Here is a 17,057-nt window from a genome sequence, read left to right on the forward strand (position 1 = left end):
TCAAATTGATTTAAATGCTTCTCTTGCTGGCATTTCTGATTGGTGCAAAATCTGGGGAATGCGGCTTAATACTGAAAAAACTGTCTTTTTTTGCTTCCCTCGTCAAAGAGCTCCATTATCCTTTACTTACACGTTAGGCTCGTCGCCTTTGCAGGAACAAACCAATTATAAGTCTTTGAGTGTTGCAATTGCTAACAATTTATCATGGAATTTACACATTGAAAATATCTGTTCTTCGGCCTTGTGTAAATTATATTTTTTTGCGGCACAAGCTTAAAAGTGCTCCACCTAACGTAAAATTGCTTGCCTATTATTCCTTAATTACAACTAAACTTCAATATGCGTGCGTGGTTTGGGACTAGTTTACTAAACGCAATATTAAACGTCTTGAAAGGGCACAGAGAAAAGCAGTACGATTTATCTATTCCAAATTCTCTCATTACGACTCTCCCTCAGAAATAATGCGTGATAATAGTATTGATCTTCTTGAACATAGAAGGAAAAACTTATGATTGCGGTTACTTTCCATGCTTTGCAAAGGAAATTTGGCATTTGGCTCTTCATCTTATCTGCCTCTTTCAACATCTAGGCTTACTCGATACCATAATCCGAATTCACTAACACCTTATTTTGCACGGACGGATGTCTTCAAATTTTCGTTTTTCCCCCGAACTATTGCAGATTGGAATGACTCGCTGTTGCCTGTTTCCATTGATTGATGTATTGTTTATTTGTAATATTGTTTAATTTTACCACCCTGCTTGGACCTGAGCAAGGTCTGCAGTAATATAGTAAATGAAAATAAATAAATGAACGAGCAACATCATATCCTGCTCCTGGATCAAAGAAGGCGGATTATTGGCAAGGAAAATAAAAAAAAGATATTTAAAGGACAGGGGCGGATATATGTGTGCGTGTTTGGGGAAGGGGAGTGCAAAGGGTGCAGTCCCCCTCCCCCAAGTGACAAATTTTACAGGGGTAAAGCATGCTTAAACTCAATTTCTCCACAAAAAAAAGTAAGAAATGCATTTTGACAAAAGCAGTTGTTGGGCGAGTTGGTGTTTCCAATGATCCATAACTACAGCGCAATAGACTGGACAAAGATGGAGGGGCACCACACAGCGCTGACTCAACTCCTGAGCTATGAGTAAGCGCTGTGTGGTGCCCCTCCTTCATCTTTGTCCCATCTTATTCGCTGTAGTTATGGATCACCAGGTAATGCATAATGAAAATGAGACCGCCTTGCCACTTCCAGTCACCCCCCTTCATGCGTGACCCATAAATCCATCGTGGTAGTGAAAAGAATCGCTACAGAATACAGCTGCAGAAGTAAACTGATAAAAATATGCAGAATTCAGTTTTTGATATTCAGTTCTAACCGAAAAAGGTCAGTATTTTTTGCATGCAAGGTATAAACAGCTGTCAACTCAGTACGAGTTACCCACAGCCAAAGTCGAAAATGAGATAAATAAGGAAGCCAGGGGCCTGATGTGATGGCAGTAGTGTCAGGTAAGTAGTGCAGTTGTGACATCTGAGCTACTGCACCATTAGGTTACATGCCGCAGAGAAACACCACCTCCTCGCCACCTAAAAGCTAAGCGCTGTTTGTTCACCATCATTGCTGGCTTAGTACAGTTGGTTAAGTATAGGCTTATCAACTGCATGTAGAAAACTGGTACGAAGGCATGTATAAACTTCCCAAAAATGTCTCATGTGCTGGCAACGGCAAGGGCTATACATTATTTCCACCCCTGCTATCAACACACAGCACATGTGGTCCCTCGCCCTCTCACTCAACCCAGGCCCACAACCCCAAACAATACAGTGGCAGAAGGACCAAATGATACAGCTGCTAAAAACCCAGTTTTTACCAATGAACTTCCACTGGAGCTTTTGTCTGGTGGCTATAATTTATTTGCGTTACTTCGTTAATGACACCAGAACTTTCTTATACTAGAACAGTTCCAAGTACTACGATTTGTAGGTTAATTACCTGCAAATAAACTGTTCATGCTGACAAAAATGCTTGAACACTCTAAAATGGCTTTTGACCACAAAAAAATGCCACATTAAATCACTGATTAAATCACTGAGAAAAGTAATTCATTCAGTGAAAATAATATTCACTGAAAAAAAAAAGAAGAAATGAAACATTAAAAAAAGTGTCATATCTTCAAAAAATATAAACCCAGAAGGGCAAATACTAGCAACGAGGAGCACTGCAGTACTGTTTTTTTTCTTCCTTTTTTTTAAAGGGGCATCAGAAGCTTAAAAGCTTAGTGCAAGCAGCAAAATATGGCTGAGTATCAAAACTACAACCTCTAGCTCAGAAGCAGAATGATAACGATGCAGGTACAAAGCCTCGGATCTCGAACAAAATGATTGTGAATTCTTATTTTTGTATGTGCACGTATGCAAACCGGAATGATACTTTTTCTCTTGGGAACAAAATGGAAAGGAACTGTTTCTGTTCAAATCAACTGTTTTCTGCATGACCAATTTGCACATGAGTTATCTGCATGTAGAGCTTGGTCGAATCTCATTACCTGGATTGGGGAAGAAGGATGGTTTACCTGTCATCCAAAATCATGTAAGATCCAGTTGAACTGTTGCAGTTTTCACAGCAGCTCCGTGATTGACTACACTCAGTGCATGAAATTTGCCTCGTGAGTTATAGGATAGGCATTCCAAAAATCCTTGAAATTCGTCTTTACCTGTCAGTGCCATATTGCCTCTGACTGGCTCTCAAAAGTGTCAGAATTGCATGCTTCAAACTTGTGGCCCAAAACCACCAGCTTAGGAAGCCATTTTTCGCGTTGACATCAAAATGACGTGACACTGAAAACTGATTTTCAGCATGACTATTCTTGGTGCTCAGCTGGCCTTGAAAATGATCAAATCAATCTACACGGCCATGTCAATTTGGCATCAATGCAAAAAGTGGCTTTCTAAAACCTGACTGTTTTGCACCATAAGTTTGAAACCCACTCTGACATTTTTGAGAGCCAAACAGAAAAGCAATATGTCACTGACAGGAAAAGGTAAATGCCAAGAATCGGGCCCAAGGCTAAAAATATAATATGGTCACTAATAGAAGATGGTTGGTTGGTTTATGGGGTTTAACGCCCCAAAGCAACTCAGGCTACGAGAGATGTCATAGTGGAGGACTCAGGAAATTTCGACCACCTGAAGTTCTTTAACGTGCAGTGACATCCTATAGGCACATGGGTGCCTACATGGGTGCCTTACTTTTTGGCCTCCATCGAAGAGCGGCCGCTGTGGCCGGGATTTAATCCAACATCCTTGGGCACAAACTCGAGTGCCCTAAATGCTGCACCACCACGGCGAGGTACTAAAAGAAGAATGTGTGTTCCAGTTAAAGGGCCTTTCTGGAAGGCTTAAAAAAATGTTTGCTTACTCGCACTAAGGTATTGTGCATGGAACGGTACACTGTGGTCTGGTTTCTTTTCTTTTTTTTTTTCTTCAGAAGTACTTCAACACAGGCAACTGCCTGGATTGTCTGCAAGTATAAAAAAACTGCTCTTGACTGCTACTGCTATTTGTTGCAAAGCAAGCTGAGCAATGTATTCTACAGGCAGCATCACCTTCTGGACAAAGAAGCAAACCACGGGACTCGCTCATACACACGAGTTCAAGTGCGTTTTGTTTTGGATACTTCTCTACTAGCTAGCAAGCGGTGGGGCCAGTCGAATCTACTGCTCAGCTTACTTCTCAACAACTGAGAATTGCAATGGATAGAAGCTACTGTATGGTTCCTGATAATTCAGGTAGCTGCCAAACCTGAATTATTTCTCCAGCAAAATGTAATATAATATGACACTTTGCGTATGATATTCAGGTGCACCATAGTAAGTGCAGAGGAAATTTTTTAAAGGACCATCCACTGGCCAAGTTTTTCCATGAGATTATAATAGAATTTAAAAGATCCAGCTTTATAAGGAATCAATTAAGCACTGCAATATCAAACAAAACGGATTTATAATTTACGGCTCTCATTAAGTATTGAAGAGAACAAACTGAAGTGTTATTCTCTGATAAAACTTGTTATTGATGTACCCTAGCACATCACTCCAAAGTATGACCGAATCCGCCGCTGTGGAGCAGTGTTTAGGGTGCTCGACCTCTGTGCCCAAGGATGCGGGATCGAATCCCTTTCCAATGGAGGCGAAAAGCAGGGTGCCCGTGTGCTGCACGATGTCAGTGCACGTTAGAACCCCAGGTGGTCGAAATCTCCGGAGCCCTCCACTACAACGTCTCTCATAGCCTCAGTTGCTTTGGGATGTTAAACCTCTCAAACCAAACTAAACCAACGACCATCCAAAGTATGACTTGTTTGTTGTAACATGTAAATTTTTTTTTTTTTTTTTTTTTTTTTTTTTTTTTTAAGGTGCTGTGCTCTTTCCTGCACCCTTTGGTGAAAGCAACACTTTTTTTGAACCGCTTTTAAATGTTTAGAGCATGATAACATTGGCGGTACGAAATGCACCTCTTCTACAAATGCTTCACACTTCAGGTCATAAAACCCCGAATTCCCAGGCGCACGTTGCCGCGTGTTGAAGCAATAAGGGCCCAGAGGAAAAAAAAAAGCAATCAAAAGATAAACACTTCACGCGCTGTACCAGCATTTCAACTTCCCAGCAAACTTTAGCGTTAATTGTACCACAGAGGTTTGGTGAAAACTGCGTGCCTCCTTAGCCACGTATACATATGAAATGAGGCACAAAGCCCAAAAATCAAGCTCGGTGTTAGGCCAAGTGACATGAGAATTGTACACTTACTTGGCCGGTGATTCCGGAAATCAAGGCTACCTTTCTCTTCGAACGATCATCTCCTGTTGCCATGTCAGCAATGAAGCTTCGTTGAACGCATGCAAAAAAAGCGATAAAATACGCTATAATAAAATTTCTAGGCTTTCTACACAAAATCGAGATTCAGTAGTGCAAGGTGCAAGCTCTATTACCTGAAAAATACTCAGCCGGCTTTTACTACCAGAACTTTGCACTGCCGGCGTTATGGTTTCGGCTACAGCGCTCTTTCGAAAATACCAAACTACCACACATCGACTACCTCGCCGCCCCTTCCTACCCTTTCCAATGCTCTTTCTTCTTCCAACCTTTTTCTCATGTTTCCCTCTCCTTCACGCTAAAGACGACAAAGTAGCCGAAGATAACCGAAGACTATCCAAAGACTCTGTTGCTAGGCGACGGCCACGCTGCACGTTTAGTGGCATATAATATTACACAAAAGTCCTTACTCTTTAAAATTTAAACTGTAAATTTTTGTGCATTGTACGTTGAGCAAGAATTAAAAATAAAGTTTTTATTTTTCTGTTGTTTTTGGACGTTTAGTTGTAGTGGTGGTCATGGTGGCGCATAAGCGCTGCTAGCTGCTAGTTCCGATCTCCCTCTGCTTTTCCGGTGTACTCGCTCGTGGGTCATTCAGTGCTGTTACCGGGATTGGTTATTTAAAAAAAAATATGATTAGCGTTAAAGGACGCGCCACTTGCCTTGCTAATTACGTAAAGGCGTCATCTAAAACTGTAGCATCACAAGTTCAGCCGCTCACGCCTAGTATTGAGCTGAAAAATGAAGAGAAAAGGCCACCGCCGCCTGCCAAGATTTCGCACTATGCCCTTGCGAAGTCTTTGCCCACCAAGGAGCTGCTCGCTTGCTCAGGCAGTTTTACAGGTTGGTTTATTGTATTTCATTTTCTTGTGGAATTAGTCGCTACTGCAAATAAGCGATGCCAACCGAGCAGGATGCATTCGCACCTAGCGTTTTGCTAGTGATCTTTAAGTTCTTGACCTTGATCGGGGGTTTCGATCCCCCGGTGCTGTGGTGGCATGTGCTTTCTTTTAATCTCATACAGCCCCGGCGCAAGTACGAATGGCCCACACTGACATCAAGGTCCCAGATTTTTCCGCATACCGGAGGAAAGCGAGCTTAGATCCTACGAAGTCATCTCGGGACGTCCAGGTGTCTAGCAAAATGCAGACCTACCTTGTTCTCGGAGGTAAGCTTTACAATTGCTTGCTGAATGTTTTTAAGTGGTATCGTATGTACGTCGGCTGTTCGAAAATATAATTAGCAAGCTTTGTAACTTTTTCTTTTTTTTTTTTTTTTCACATGCGATTGTTGTTGGGTCTGCTTAGCGGGACGTGAATCACTGCTCTAAGTAATACATAACTGAGCCATTACTGCTTCACATACTGCAAGCGATAACATGCCACTGTTAAATTAGTAACGCCTACATATGAGTTACTGAAGCATATTAACTTAGTATTCATAATTACACACCTCTGGTAGAAGTCGGAATGACGTGTTTATAAAAAAAAAAAAAAAAAAAAAAAAGCAAATTGTGTTTTGTTACGTTGGTTCATGTCTGTGACTTAACTTGTGTGTGGGCCATCACATCTTTTGCTGTAAATTGGATTAAACTGGGCACTATGTTCAGTGTGCTAAGGAGAATTCTACTCCATCTTAGGTGCTTAGGAGATTAGGATTAGTATTGTGCCCACTCAAGTTGGGCCATTTCAACCTACTCTTCCCATGTGTTAACAGCTGGGACTAGCCCGATTGGTAGTACCACATCGTTCACAAAGTAGTCCGAACACCTGCCTCGCATGCAGGAGGCAAGATGTTCAATCCTCAGTGCTGCTGGATTCCCACCTGTGATACAATAGGTACAAGGTTTCCCCCTGACCCTGGCCTGGTGCTCAGCTTATCTAGATGCGTATAAAGAAAAATACCCCATGTTATGGGGATCTTTGGCCGAAGTTGCCCTTGCGCTATGAAAAGCCATCATTGTCATAGCCCAATTGGCAGAGCGGCTACCATATTCTAGCTGTGGTCAGCCTCTGCGGTAATTCCTTCAGCAGGGGCGGATTTCAGAAGAGGGAAGGGGAGGAAGGGGGAATGGAGGCAACTGTCTTCTTTAACTTTAAACAGAAAGTTTTGTGTGAGAAAATTAAATTGGGCCCCCATCTTTTTAATGAATTCTCGATAACCACATAGTCCAAATAGGGCTTCCCTCGCAAGTGCCCACTCCATGAGTAGCCTGCAAATTTGTCCCTGTCCTAGAGCAGATACTTCACTTCAAAACTATAAAGCTTTATGCCAGTGTTGATGTGAGCCTTAGCTGCAATTATGTATCTATGGAATTGGCAAGTGTTTCATAAATCACTGAATCAATTCTTCCATGATTTTGCCACAATTCCTCTCATGGCTCCTTCTTGCTCACTCACAAAAATGTAACTGCGTCTGATACAATTTTTGTGGTTGGGCACTAAACAACTAGTTTTTAATGCTGTTACAAGAGAGAATTTTTGAGGGCTAGTTAGTGCATAAGTGAGAGAAACAGTGCTAAAAACAAGTGTAATAGAACCTGCATAGTTTTGTTGCAGCCTTGTTTTAAGGCAATTTTCTTCGCTTAATTTAGTGCCTCCAGTAAGTGATCAGGACTCAATTATTCTGCTTCAGTCTTGTTTTGAGATGGTTTAGAAGCGTGAGAGAAAATTGTTTTAACTCGCATGTTTATTATCTTTTTTTTTTTTACCTTCAGGGCCCGAGGGGGAGAGTGGGGCTACATAAAAGCACAAAATACAAGCATATAGAAATAGCTGCAAATAAAGAAAACAACTATGTTAAAAATGCAGCAAGGATAAGTACAAAACATTTTGAGAAAGTAGGCAAATATTCATGTAGTTACAAGCATAAAAACATTCAAAGGGAAACAGTAGCTTCGCGAGATGTGTTATAATCTGACGTAAAAACAATATGAGGAAGGTGATTCCACCTGACACAAGTTCTGGCTATGAATGAATCATGAAAACATTTTGTGTGACAAGATGGAACCCCAACTGTATGGCAGTGATCAATGCGATTCGATATGCAAGATGGTCTTGTTAGTAATCTGTCTTTCAGATAGCTGTTCTGATAAGTTTTATGAAAAAGGCACAATGCCGCTACTGGCCTGCGGTGAGATAAAAGTGGAAGAGGCAAACTTGATTTCATGGAAGTTACACTACTTGTTTTGTAATAGTTAGAAAGTATGAAATGACAGGCCCGGTTCTGCAGAGCCTCCAAATTGGAAACAAGTGAATCAATGCCGGGACTCCAAACAGATGATGAATATTCTAATTTTGAACATACCAGAGTTTTATAAAGCAATAATTTTAATGAACTGAATGAACGAGAGAAATTTCTGCAAAGATACCCAAGCATGCGGTTGGCATTATTTATGATGTGGTCAACGTGAGGTTCCCAGGACAAGTTAGAAGAAACGTAAACACTAAGGTATTTATAAGATAGCACAGTGTCAAGAGAAACATTGTTAATGTGATAAGTATTAGGTGGGTTTGAAATGCAAGAAATGTGCATATGCTTGCACTTAACGAGGCTTCCCTAGCACATCTGGTAGTCCCAAGACTGGGAGGATTGAGGACATGAGGCCCTTCCACTTCGGAGAGATTATGGTCATTTAGAATTCAAAATGAAACACTGCTGGACTTAGAATCTAACCTTTCGGGCTGTATACTTTTGATGAGGGCTGTACATGTACATACATATCTGATTTCATATCGTGACTATGCTTTTCTTTTGCGATGGGGGTAATGCCACATAATGCTACCAACATATAATATCCTTTTATGTATTGTGGGCAATGAGGTCAGTTCCGCATGCATCTGCTGTGGTGATGGCCTACTTGATTAGGGCATTGGGAAGTGAAGCTGCACTGTTTGCACTGGCAGTGGTTTAAATCCTGCTCAAGGATGAATCTTTTTTTATCTTAAAACCTTTTCTACATCGCATCGAGGAGTGACAGACTGCTGTCATCCATTTAGTGGGACAGCTGTGTAGCAGCTTCTCACTGTGAAAGGCCTTATGCTCTAGAAAGATACACGTCCTCATATTCCCTCCTTTCAAGAGTTGCACAGTGCATCCTGCAGTGAATAATGTGCAGACCACTGTTGATATTTCAAAGGACGCCTTATTTTTGGATACAAAAATTCCAAAAGCAGCAATGTTCTTTATCTCTTGTTTCCTTGTTAGTATGCTCCCTGCTTTGTAATTTTTGTCATTTTGTGCATATTTACACTGTGTAAAGCACTCTATATGTATAACAGAATGGTGGCACGGCATAGCAATTGGTTCGTTGACAAAAGTACCATGAAATAGAAGACAGATAGGTCATATCAAAGATTAATTTAATGGAAGGGAAGCTGTATTGTTGCCATCTGACTAAGTGAAATGACTTGTGTATATAACTGCTTGACGTGTTCAACCGTTTCTGAATTCAGGCTCTCAGAGACAAAATGTAAATATAAAAGTTTGGTCAATGATGTCTTCATTTCATTTTATTACCTTAAAGACCCCTTTCGGGGTATTACATAAGGGGTCTTGGTTTGTGTGCGGAATTTAAATGTTTAGTCAGGCCTGGTCATCAATTTAAAGCAGCACTGCTCTTGAGGCATGTAAACTTTGCCGCAGTCAAGTGCTAACTTTTGCTTTTGCATCCATATGCAGCTGGAACCATGGGAGCCACATATGCTGCAAAGTCTTTGGTGACAAAATTTGTGATGGCTTTGTCTGCCTCGGCTGATGTTCTGGCCATGGCCAAGATTGAAGTCAAGTTGAGCGACATCCCAGAAGGCAAGAATGCTACCTTCAAGTGGCGTGGAAAGCCACTGTTTGTGCGTCATCGGACCAGTGATGAGATCAGCAGGGAGGCTGCGGTGGACATGAGCTCTCTTCGAGATCCACAGCATGACAAGGAGCGTGTACAGAATCCGGAGTGGTTGGTTATCATTGGTAGGCATCTTTCATGTTGGAAATTTGCAATAGCAGTATAGTGGATTAGAAATGGGAAGTGTGTTGTCTGTGTGCATAGAGCGAATTGTTTCGGCGACGAAAGCTCAGGGTGGTACGAGAGGGTGCTGTGTGTAAGTGGTGTGTATTATCGCAAAGCAGACAGCTTGGCGAGCAGACAGCGTGGTGAGCTGCCTCGGCACTTCTATTTTTGTTGGATTCGTCATGATGACACAGTGTTTGGCCTCGTTATGAAGGGGCTAATTAGAAAATTTTTCTGCCTAGGTACGTTCCATAAGCTTCACCTAATGCAGTTGAACCTCGATATAACGAAATCATCTTTTTCAGAAAAAAAGGTTTTGTTATATTGCAACTTCTTGCATTGAGGTTTTTGTCTTTTAGTGGTGAATATGATATTGTACATGTCTGAAAACTTCCTTTTCCTCTTTGTTTTGCCTATGTGCATTCATAAGGCTAATACAAGCAATTTTAAAGAAAACACCAAACAAAACGAGCGGCGAGGGCAATACAATAAAGCTTCGTGAACTTAAAATTGGAGATCTCAAAATGTCATGTCTGTCCAGATCTCCCCATTGGCGCTGCGCGTTTTTACATAGCCCTCAAAATATTGTTGGACCAAGTTTAGGATATTTTGAAATCTTGATGGTCACTTCGCACATTGATGCAGCAACTACCATAGAGTGGTGCTTTCACCGAGTAGGAAACTAAATGGCACTGTGGGAGCCCATTGAAGGTGCAATCAGTCCTGTGACCCATCACATACTCTTGCAGGCTGGTAAGAACGAGACATACAACTAGCAGGCCTCTGCAGAAGAGCGCAGTTGGTTTGGTTTGCTTTGTGGACCATAGGTGGGCAACATTTTAAAAAATGTTTACCATAGGTGTGCGCATAAAATGTAATTAACGGCAGTAAACTGTGTCTGCACTTCAAGGGACCGATTATGTCGTGATGAGATGGGCAGGATAGTTCAGTTTTGCTTGTGGGATTTAGCATCCCAAACTGGCATTGGCAATGAGGGAGGCCGAAATGGAAAGCTTCGTAAATTTTGACTCGTAGGGTTTTTAAAGTGCATTAACATTGCACTGTATACAGGCGCCTTGCGTTTTGCCTGCAATGACACGCATCTGCAGTGGCCGCGATGGAATCTGCATCCTGAGATGAACAGTGGAGCGCTCTAACCACTGGCCGCCCCAGTGAGGCTAGATGAGTTTGAGTTATATCAAGCACGTGAGTACCATATGTAGAAGAAAGTGAAATGACTGTCTCAACATGTCTCCGCCTGCCAGTGAACAAAAGAGATGCTTTAGGCAGCGTTGCTCGACAGGTCAGAACGTCACTCCAGATTTCGAAACATCACATGCGCTATTTGAGCGCCTGTGCACTCAGAACTTTGCAGAGGCGAATGATTTTTACCTTATAGGCACACTTCATGTTTTTGGGATCGGTAAAATTTTCTTTTTGCTTTCCAAGTAGTAGGTTTGCCGAAATTTGCTTTCTATGCTTGCAAAAAACTTCATTGTGTTGAAACTGCAGTGCAGAACTACTTCGTTAAAACGAGGGAACTAATGCATACATTTCAGTGGAAGCAAGAAAGTGAAACGAAAAACATTTGTTGCATCGCGAACTTTGTTATATCATAGTTCAACTGTATATCGGACGTAATGTTCATAGTTGTTTAGAAGTGTGGCTGGAGGTCGCGAAAGAAAAACTACTCACAGGAAAGCAGCTAGACCAGTGCAGTAACATATTTAATGGAATTCAGCGCAATGACAACACACTAGCCCTATATGCATCTCTTTCCCCTTGGGAAATGCCAGTGGTCACATGCCTCCATTGCTGATCTGTACATCGCGATTTCGTCATTCCCCGGGAACTCCTCACTGCCCGTCACTGACAAGAGCGAATCCCTGATACGATTGACATATGCACTGACGCTGCAATCAGTAACGAATTTGCCTCTATGGCCTGGGTATGCAATGACAACCCTTCCCTCTTAAGCGCTTATGCCTGCCACCTACATCAAGGTACCCCTCTTCATGCTGATTTCCTCGTGATTTGGGAAGCCTTTCAGAAGTGCCTTGCACCGGAACTGACTCAATACGCATTGTTACTGATTCATATGAAGCCTACAAGGAGATCGCTACTCCAGGTTCGCAAGATGCAACTGCTACAGCCATACAGTGCCTCCTTAACCCTTTGAAGGTTTTTGCTGTACATGTACGGCACCACGGCGGCGGTGGCGGGGGGTTTTCTGTCCGGCAAGGTTTTTATGTACTGTATGGTTTCAATTCTTCCGTTTGAAATTTCGCGCCCTAATGACGATGCATGTTCACTGGGAGGTGCTGCCACCTCCTAGAGCTTACAAGAAGTGCTTCAAATTTATGGTGCTGCCTTCTTGCGAAGATAAACAGAAGTGATTCTTAGCTGCAGCCTGGTCTGGGGCAATGCGGCAGGCAGCCCTATCCTGGTTTCGGTTGGTGTGATCGCAATGGAGGCCCCAAACTTGATTTCTATTTTATAGGCGCTTCTGTGCTGGGGATAAACAGAACTGATTCCTGCAGCTTGTTCTGCGACAAGGCCCTTGCATGATTTCGGTTATCAACCCCACCCTCCTTGATCAATGGAGGAAACTTGATTTTTATCTCTATGGCCACTCCAGGTGCAGGGGCCACAGAAACCATTTCCATCTTTATTGGGGCTGCTGTTAGCTTGTTTATCATCCATGCTCACCAGGTATTCCTGCTCTCCTTGTGGTTTCCTGAGGTTCCAGAGTTTGCAGTGTGGAGCAACGTTGACACTAAAATACAGTTCCAAATATTTTTCTACTTTTCCTTGACTTTACTTATATTGAACTTTCAAAATCTGCAATAAAGTAATTTGACCATCTGGGGAAGTTTTTTTCAAAACAATTCGACCCTCAAAGGGTTAAACGCCACCAACTCATGACCAGACTCATTCATTGGACCCCAGGTCACATGATGAGTCAGGAGCAATGCGGTAGCACGCGTGGCAGCTGCCTTGTTGGCAGGTGGGACGTCTACATTTACTTCCCCACCCCCCTTGCTTCATCCTTACTCGACCTTGGGCGGGCAACACACCCCTTCTCTTGCCCTCATGCACTATACACCGACCAGTCCTCCTAGCCTCAGTCAGCATCGCATGCAGGTGGCCATACCTGACCCACCTTTTACGTACAAGACCCATCTCACCTGATGCAAAGAAGTCTTCTTGAATGAGCTCATCGCCCATGCGGCTTACACGCCACGTATTATGGCCCGCTAGCGGCAGTACACAGAAGAAATGATTACGTGCCCCCACTACAAGACTCTAAAGCACGGCGGCATATCTCATCTTCTCTGGGATTGCCCTGCTTTTTCTGCTGGACGCTTCGAGATCGCACCCTACTGTCCGAACTATGTTCCCTTCTAGCAACTGACTCTAACACACAAATGATATTTGCCATTACTGACAGTAAAGTTGTTATAAGATGAAAAAGAGCGGGAACAGAAATGCAGGTATCATCACCATCACTGCCCATTCTTGCAAGTGCAGGCACCATGACATGCAAGGGATCCCGGAAACTGACTAATGTGCATTGCAGTTACGTGGCAAAATTTTGAAGTTTTGTCTCGAAACTATGTGCACACTTCTATCGCACAAACATGGCAAAAACACAACTGAAATGTTGGAAGGCAAAGAAAACCTGAGCTTTGCGGCACCACAGGCAGTCGTTTTCATTTTGGTATGTTTCGGTTTGGGTGCTTTGCAGTCACAGCTATTCAGTTAGCATGGCCACAGTTTCATTTTTGACATGCCTTGGTTCACAAGCATGAAGCATCAGGGGAAGTCCACATTTTCCTTAGATCAAGTTCATGCCTCAGTAAGCCGTTCCGCTTCCCTATTAAAAAATCTGGTATGAAATTTGTATAGAATTAGGTATATCTGTTTAATTGGGCAGGATAAACTTAACATGAAACTGGGTGGAGCTATCGTACAGACTGACCTTGTATTATGTACTCGCATAACCTGGTTGCTGAGAGGGAAAAGGAAAACCAGGCAAAATTAATTACAAGTTTTAAAATGCCATGGGTACTTATTAGGCAACTAAAGAACAAAAAAAAGAAAAAAATTGAGACAACAGTACCACACTGAATTGAACCTCGGCCTTTCGGAGCCTTACCTGAGTGCGTTAACTATTAAGCCACGCCAAGTGCTGAAACACTTCACATTATTTTTACTTATGTCTCTTAAAAACACTTTTACTGATGCTTTTTAAACGTTGCGACTGTTATCATCAAATAACTAGTATTGTGCTCTTGGTGGCCTCAATCTTCTTGCTGGCTGTCGGGCAGCTTTGGCCCTGGTTTTTTCAAGGGCTGGCTTTTGGCCCTGATTGCTGGGATTGCCTGTCAGAAATGATTGCTTTAAATTTAGTTTTTTCCCGAGAGCCATTAAGGAATGGAATATGTTACCAAACTCCGTTGTCACGTCACAATCACTTAGCGATTTTTTAGATAAACTGCACAATGTTTTATGTTCTGCTTGATTTCTATGACAATGTTTTTGTTTTGTTCAAGTGGCAAACACAATTATGTATGAAATTTAGTGTTGATCTCAGTGTTTGTTTGATGTGTTCTTTTTCTGTTTCAAGTTTGATATCCACTCCTGTAATAGCCCGCCCAGGGCTGACAGTATGAATAAATGAAATGAAATGAAAAAATGAGAGTAAAGGAAGGCTGGAAAAAGAGTTGTAAGATTTAAAATGGCATAGGTGCTTATTAAGAAAAAAGAGAAAAATAATCCTCTACACAGAACAGGATTTGAACCCCAGCCCTTTGGTACTGAAATGACTCGGATGCTGTGAAACATGCCAAAGAACGCAGATTGGGACATCACACGGATAATCAGATAACAGGACGTAGAGCGGTGCACGCTGCAGTGAATGGAAGTCACCCTAATGAGGTTTGAAGTGTTGTGTTCCAACTGTTTTTAACCATTTGGAGGTTTTATAGCATCCTGTAAGATGTATGTGTATGCAGTGTCTGGCAGTGTAGTGTTTCAGCATTGAAACACCTCTTTATCGTGGCTTTTGATGCACAAATAAAGATTTGGCTAGTTTTTTCATTGGTTATATTTCGTTTATCAGCAGAGAGCTGTAATGCTACCATTAATATATGTATGCATCTGGTCCTTTCATGGTGACACTTGCAATGCCTGGACTGCCTACAGTCCCGACAGAACCGACATCCGCTTTTGCATTTTGTTGGGTCTTGCGAGAATGATAGATTCAAAACCAGCTTTCGATATGGACCTAGTATTAGTTGCGGGTTTTGAAAAGTACATGCCAGTTTAAAGCATTCTTCCACAACAACTGCCTTGGCACCTATGTTTGTGCCAGTTTTTTGTTTTTCATTTGCTCTTACTAGCCACATGCTTGCACCACCATTTTGCACTCTGTACTGAACACAGGCTTATGACTTGACTGTGCCATGGTGCTTTGTTGCACATTTTTGGTCCGATACTAATGCCTTGTTTTCATTTTTTTTAGTAATTTTCTTAAGTTGGTATGCTTAGTCTGTTATGCATCTTCATGCAGGTGTTTGCACTCATCTGGGCTGTGTGCCAATCGCCAACGCGGGTGATTTCGGCGGATACTTCTGCCCATGTCACGGGTCACACTACGATGCATCTGGCCGCATCCGCAAAGGCCCAGCGCCTCTGAACCTTGAGGTGCCCCCATATGAGTTTACCGATGACTCCACACTGCTTGTTGGCTAACAGGTTTAGGATTAGGCAAAAAGCTCAGCACAGCTGGCCTGGATGGCATGCAGCTGTGGTCATGTACTTTAGGCATCCACCAGTAAAGTTACATTGTTCAAGTTTTGTTTGTGACTGCTTGTTCTTTTATCGACTCTCCTGGTAACATGGGTAACATGGGCTCGCCTTGGTTATTTAAGACGAGGGATCACGGAGGTACGGCGTGCTGCCATCAGTCACTGAAATGGGCCTTTCCAAACCTAAATTACATGTAACAGTTGTGCCTGCGCACATTGTGCATGCTGTGGCAGGTGTCACGATTGGAAGTAGTTCGCCATTTCCAAAATAAAGCTGTCACATAGTTTTTTATTTGCTTTTACTTTATGCCATCCCGCGGCTGCGATTGGGTGTGCACATCACACGCTGCTTGGGGCGTCCCTGTTCTTTTATTTTTGTTTTGGGATGGTGTCGCGTTGTTCTAACGCATATGCATGTGTCCGCATGCATCAACATTTCACTTCCAGCTGGTCGCGTGCAGTTTCTTTGCACTGCGCACGTCGCCGCAATGCTCCACTGTGACTGCGGCGAAGCATCTTCAAAACACGACTGGGCCATTTTGTGCAGAGGCATCAATATCACTGAGTTGCACTGCGAAAAGGGAAGGAAGGCTTATAGATTTTGAAGCAATCCTTCAACCTCTTCAACAATGCACGCAAAGCACGCTTGCGAAACCGGAAAAAACTGTCGTTTTCACTTTGGCTTCATCTGAAATGCAGACAGCTGTCATGCAGGTGCTGATCAGATAAAATTACTGTAATGCAAACTGTTTTCGGCAATCTTTTTCAAGCCCATTCGATAATTCGAACTTTAGGTTTGAATGTTTTTTTTCTGCTTCATTGGAGGCCAGATTAAATAAACTTGCTCTAGCTGTGAACAGAGAAATGTGAAATTTGTCAGCCAGCTCCAAACGGGCTCTGAAAGCACGCTTTTGCTGCTTCAAAAAGCTAGAGCCTGCTTCCACCCTTCCTTCCCGCCTTCCTGAAGCAGTTCATGATGGTTTAGGAGCTTACTTCTGCCCATGCTCCAAAAATGAACTGCACTGCCATCAGGAGCGATATCTTCAAGTCTGGCGCCGGTCAACGCTCTCGGACAGAAATTTCAAGGTTCAGCGCGAGCCTGCTCAAAACACAGTGACCATACAGTGCCTTGAAGCAAGCAATCATGCCTGCATCCATAGGCTACTAGCCTGCAGTGGTGTTAGGTGGGAGGAAAAAACTTCCACATGCGAGAGCGTCTGAATTGTTTGGTGCACAGTGAAAATGTCGAGCTCCAATGCCACATTCCTGCCTTAGCGCTGCATCCGCTGATCAAACTCTACCAGCCACTCGCGGAAAAGTTCGTGCATCATGCATGCTTTCCCGTCATGACGGTAGCGAACCGGGATCCTCGTG

The 17,057-nt window shown here is 42.8% G+C and overlaps 2 protein-coding genes across 5 annotated transcripts in view; one reads left to right on the plus strand and one right to left on the minus strand.

Annotated features, from left to right (window-relative positions):
* The window catches only part of Gmd (GDP-mannose 4,6 dehydratase), a 67,120-nt gene extending 61,975 nt beyond the window's left edge, over nt 1-5,145 (minus strand). The window contains exons 1-2 of one of the 4 annotated variants that reach the window (XM_084590310.1): nt 4,982-5,145; nt 4,800-4,875 (exon numbers count right to left, since the gene is read on the minus strand). Coding sequence is in view for 2 of the 4 variants with exons in the window: in XM_084590309.1 (XP_084446435.1) it covers nt 4,800-4,862 (63 nt within the window). In the remaining 2 variants the exon portion in view is untranslated. The remainder of the gene's footprint in view (nt 1-4,799; nt 4,876-4,981) is intronic. The other 3 variants (XM_084590309.1, XM_084590313.1, XM_084590311.1) reach the window with 3 other exon arrangements.
* Nucleotides 5,146-5,411: 266 nt separating this feature from the next.
* On the plus strand, nt 5,412-15,728 carry RFeSP (Rieske iron-sulfur protein). The gene is made up of 4 exons (XM_084590314.1): nt 5,412-5,708; nt 5,890-6,033; nt 9,546-9,830; nt 15,446-15,728. The coding sequence occupies exons 1-4, from the start codon at nt 5,498-5,500 to the stop codon at nt 15,625-15,627; spliced, it is 822 nt and encodes a 273-aa protein (XP_084446440.1). The 5' UTR covers nt 5,412-5,497; the 3' UTR covers nt 15,628-15,728.
* Nucleotides 15,729-17,057: the final 1,329 nt, after the last annotated feature.

Source organism: Amblyomma maculatum, chromosome 1 (genome assembly GCF_055883805.1).
Source record: "Amblyomma maculatum isolate TAMU_Amacu chromosome 1, ASM5588380v1, whole genome shotgun sequence".
NCBI classification, from domain to species: Eukaryota; Metazoa; Arthropoda; class Arachnida; order Ixodida; family Ixodidae; genus Amblyomma; species Amblyomma maculatum.

Excerpts from the sequence above, each read along its gene's own strand:
- RFeSP (XM_084590314.1), top strand. The coding sequence starts at position 5,498 with ATGATTAGCGTTAAAGGACGCGCCACTTGCCTTGCTAATTACGTAAAG. Across the intron at positions 5,709-5,889 it reads TTGCTCAGGCAGTTTTACAG|CCCCGGCGCAAGTACGAATG; the intron begins GTTGGTTTATTG and ends AATCTCATACAG. Across the intron at positions 9,831-15,445 it reads GGAGTGGTTGGTTATCATTG|GTGTTTGCACTCATCTGGGC; the intron begins GTAGGCATCTTT and ends ATCTTCATGCAG.